The sequence below is a fragment of the Ipomoea triloba genome, chromosome 11 (assembly GCF_003576645.1).
Source record: "Ipomoea triloba cultivar NCNSP0323 chromosome 11, ASM357664v1".
Lineage (NCBI taxonomy): Eukaryota > Viridiplantae > Streptophyta > Magnoliopsida > Solanales > Convolvulaceae > Ipomoea > Ipomoea triloba.
The window spans coordinates 19,755,232-19,759,694 of NC_044926.1; the positions used below are offsets into that span (position 1 = coordinate 19,755,232).

The following is a 4,463-nucleotide window of genomic DNA, read 5'->3' on the forward strand; positions in this document are numbered from 1 at the left end:
TTAGTGTTGCATGACTCGTTCTTCTCATTCAGGAGAATTACAATACATTCCTGAAATTGAGAAAGTTGCGAGGCAGCTAAGGAAAGAAACAAAGCAAATAAATAGCTCATCGAGCTCTGAAGAAGTGAACTCAACCTGTGATCCAATAAACGAGGAGGTTGTGAGTAAAATGGCCGAACAAAATAATAGAACACTTAGACAGTTAGCTACACCAGATCTAAACCAACAACCTCTATGTATAACAGTACCGAATCTTGAGGTTGATTTTGCTTTAAAATCTGGTTTGATTCATTTACTCCCTATTTTTTGAGGTTTGGCTGGTGAAAACCCACATAAACACTTGAAAGAGTTTCAAGTTGTTTGTGCAGGTATGAAGCCACGTGGGGTGACTGATGAGCACATAACCCTTAGAACTTTTCCATTTTCATTAAAGGATAAAGCAAAAGATTGGCTCTATAATCTTCCCCCTGAGCCAGTTACCACGTGGAATGATGTGAAAAAGTTATTTCTAGAAAAATTCTTCCCTTCATCTAAGGCAACTAATATAAGGAAGGAAATATATGGGATAAGGCAATGTACAGGGGAGACATTGTTTGAGTATTGGGAAAGGTTCAAAGGGTTGTGTTCTAGCTGTCTACACCATCAAATCTCAGAACAACACCTAATACAATATTTCTATGAAGGGTTGTTACCTATGGATAGAAGTATGGTGGATGCAGCCAGCGGTGGTTCATTGGTTGACAAAACACCCACGGATGCTAAACAACTAATATCAACCATGGCAGAAAACTCTCAACAATATGGGACACGAGCGGATGGATCAATCCGTAGAGTTAATGAGGTAAGTTCTTCTCAACTTGAAAATAAAATTTCAGATTTAACTACTCTTGTGCGTCAAATGGTTGTAGGGCAAATGCAATCCACAGGAGTATGTGGAATATGTTCATTTATCGGACATCCCACAGACATGTGCCCGAAATTGCAAAATCCAAGTCAAGAGTTGAATGCAATCGGAGGATTCTCTAGCCAACCTAATCGAAAATATGATCGCTTTTCAAACCAGTATAATCCTGGATGGAGAGATCATCCAAACTTGAGTTATGGGAATCAAGGGGTGCAACCAAGGTTTCAGAATCAGAATTTCAGACAATTCCAAGCGCCTCAACAATCTCAACCCCAAGCTTCAAATTCTGGTATGACTTTAGATGAAATTGTTAAAGCACTTGCTAATAACACTCAGCAGTTTCAACAAGAAACAAGGGCAGGTATTCAACAATTGGGCAATCAGATTTCCCAATTAGCCACTTCTGTTATCAAGTTGGAAGCTCAAGCTTCAAGGAAATTACCATTACAAACGGAGGTGAACCCCAAGGAAAATGTGAGTGCAATCACATTGAGAAGTGGTAAGCAACTTCAGCTAGAATCCTCATTACCAGTGGAAGAGGAAAAAGAAGAAAAATCAAAGGAGGAAAATGAGTCTATAGCCAATGAAAATTCTAAGGTAAGTTCTGAATCCTCTGTTGGTCAATATAATTCATCTCTACCCCCTTTTCCTTCAAGGTTAGCAAAATCAAAAGAAGAAGAACATGAAAATCAAATTCTGGAAACCTTTAGAAAAGTAGAAATCAACATCCCCTTGCTAGAAGCCATAAAGCAAATTCCCAAGTATGCAAAGTTTCTAAAAGAACTTTGTACTAATAAGAGGAAGTTGAAGAGCAAGGAGAAAATCATACTGTGTAAGAATGTTTCAGCCATGATAAGCAATGATCTTCCTAGAAAGTGCAAGGATCCAGGTATGTTCAACCTACCCTGTATAATTGGTAATAAAAAGATTAAGCGTACTATGTTAGATTTAGGAGCATCAATAAATGTCATGCCATTTTCTATTTATCAATCTTTAAACATGAATTCTTTGCAAGAAACTAGTGTAGTTGTTCAATTAGCTGATCGTTCTTGTGTGCACCCAATTGGAGTTGTAGAGGATGTTTTAGTGCAAGTCAATGGGCTAGTTTTTCCTGTTGATTTCTATGTTTTGAAAATGAATGATAATGCAATAGATCAATCAACTCCAATTTTGCTTGGTAGACCATTTATGAAAACTGCTAAAACAAAGATAGATGAAAATTTAATGAAGAAATTGCTAAATTTAATATTTCTGATGCAATGAAGTACCATGATGATTATCATTCTCTTTATCATGTCAATGTAATTGATTCAATGGTGCAAGATGTTTTTGAAGATGTTTTTGTTGAAAATTTGCTTGATTTAGAAGCTGAATTTGATTTAGATGAGTTTGTTGATTCTTCTTGTGAAGTTTTATCAGCTGTAATAACTGGTTTAAACTTTTCAAATGATGATTTTACTTTAAATCATTAGAAGATGTTGCCATCTGTGTTGCGGGCTCCAACTTTAGAGTTGAAAACTCTTCCTGATCACCTCAAGTATGTATACTTAGGTGAGGGAGAGACATTACCTGTTATTATCTCAAATAAGTTGTCCCAGGAACAAGAAGACAAGCTGGTTTCAGTGTTGAAAGAACACAAAACTGCAATGGGGTGGGCTTTAGCTGATATAAAAGGTATAAGCACAGCTGTTTGTATGCATAGAATCCATTTAGAAGAAGATGCCAGGCCAATAAGAGAGCCAAAGAGAAGACTCAACCCAACATTAAAGGATGTGGTATTTAAAGAGGTTCTTAAACTCTTAGATGCATGTATAATCTATCCAATTTCTGATAGTGAATGGGTAAGTCCAGTGCATGTAGTGCCAAAGAAAACTGGTATAACTGTGGTAAAAAATCAAAAGGATGAATTGGTACCAATGAGAATACAAAATGGTTGGAGAATGTGCATAGATTTTAGAAAGTTGAACTTAGCTACTAGGAAAGATCATTTTCCATTACCTTTTGTTGATCAAATGTTAGATTGGCTGGGAAATCTTGTTTTTGCTTTTTGGATGGATTTTCAGGTTACTATCAAATAGCCATTGCTCAAGAAGACCAAGAAAAGACTACTTTTACTTGTCCATTTGGAACATTCGCGTTCAGGCGGATGCCATTTGGTTTATGTAATGCACCAGGGACATTCCAAAGATGCATGATGAGTATTTTTTCTGAATTTATTGAAAGCTGCATAGAAGTGTTTATGGATGACTTTACTGTTTATGGAGATTCATTTGAAGTTTGTTTAAATAATTTGTCTAAAGTTTTAAAAAGATGTATTGATGCTAATTTGGTTTTGAATTATGAAAAATGTCATTTTATGGTTAGTCAAGGAATTGTGTTAAGGCATGTAATTTCAGCTAAGGGGATAGAAGTTGATAAAGCTAAAGTGGATTTGATTGTGAACTTACCTTACCCTACAAATGTTAGGGAAGTTCGTTCTTTTCTTGGACATGCAGGATTTTATCGTAGGTTTATTAAGGACTTCTCAAGGATTGTTGTCCCCTTGTCTAAGCTGTTGCAAAAGGAGGTTACTTTTGAGTTTGGGAAAGAATGTCAAGAAGCTTTTGACAAGCTTAAGGCACTGCTGACAAATGCACCTATTATTCAACCCCCAAACTGGGAACTACCCTTTGAGATTATGTGTGATGCCAACAACTATGCAGTTGGAGCTGTTTTGGGCCAAAAAATTGGGAAGCAAAGCCATGTCATATACTATGCTTCAAGAACATTGAATGTTGCACAGTGCAGTTACTCCACAACTGAGAATGAACTTTTAGCTGTTATTTTTGCTTTAGATAAATTTAGATCTTATTTGCTTGGTTCTAAAGTCATAGTTTTTTCTGACCATGCAGCGTTGAAGTATCTTTTGGGAAAAAAAGAATCTAAGCCTAGGCTAATAAGATGGATTTTATTACTTCAGGAGTTTGATTTGACAATAAAGGATCGAAAGGGAGCTGAAAATCTAGTGGCGGATCATCTAAGTAGATTGGTAAGAGATGAAGATACACTTCCTATTTCTGAAAATTTTCCAGATGAGCAATTGTTCCAGATATCAGGTATGGTTCCTTGGTATGCTGATCTTGTTAATTACCTAGTCACTGGAGCTTTACCTGATTACCTTAGTAAGTCTAGGAAAGAAAAAATACGAAGTGAAACTAAATATTATGTTTGGGATGAGCCATATCTTTGGAAATTTTGTGCTGATCAAGTAATAAGACGATGTGTGCCTAAAAATGAACAACAGTCAATTTTAACTTTTTGTCATAATTATGCATGTGGTGGTCATTTTAGTCCTAAGCGAACTGCGAGAAAAGTGTTGGATAGTGGTTTGTTTAGGAGAATTTATTTAAAGATGCATATTTGTGTTGTAAGACTTGTGAAAAATGTCAAAATACTGGTTCATTGTCTCATAGGAATGAAATGCCTCAGATTCCTATTCTGATTGTGGAAATATTTGATGTGTGGGGTATTGATTTCATGGGACCTATTCCATCTTCTTGTGGCTTTCATTATATTCTAT

General features: G+C 36.1%; 1 protein-coding gene across 1 annotated transcript; it reads left to right on the forward strand.

The window, feature by feature from the left end:
• Positions 1-370: 370 nt before the first annotated feature.
• Positions 371-2,167, forward strand: LOC115996048. The gene is made up of 2 exons (XM_031235194.1): positions 371-1,793; positions 1,920-2,167. Exons 1-2 carry the CDS (start codon positions 371-373, stop codon positions 2,165-2,167), a joined length of 1,671 nt encoding a protein of 556 aa, XP_031091054.1.
• The last annotated feature ends 2,296 nt before the right edge of the window (positions 2,168-4,463 follow it).

What these genes read in the sequence shown, in the direction of transcription:
- LOC115996048 (XM_031235194.1), top strand. Translation starts at nt 371, where the DNA reads ATGAAGCCACGTGGGGTGACTGATGAGCACATAACCCTTAGAACTTTT. An exon ending in TAGAAAGTGCAAGGATCCAG is followed by an intron (nt 1,794 to 1,919) that starts GTATGTTCAACC and finishes ATTCTTTGCAAG; the next exon opens with AAACTAGTGTAGTTGTTCAA.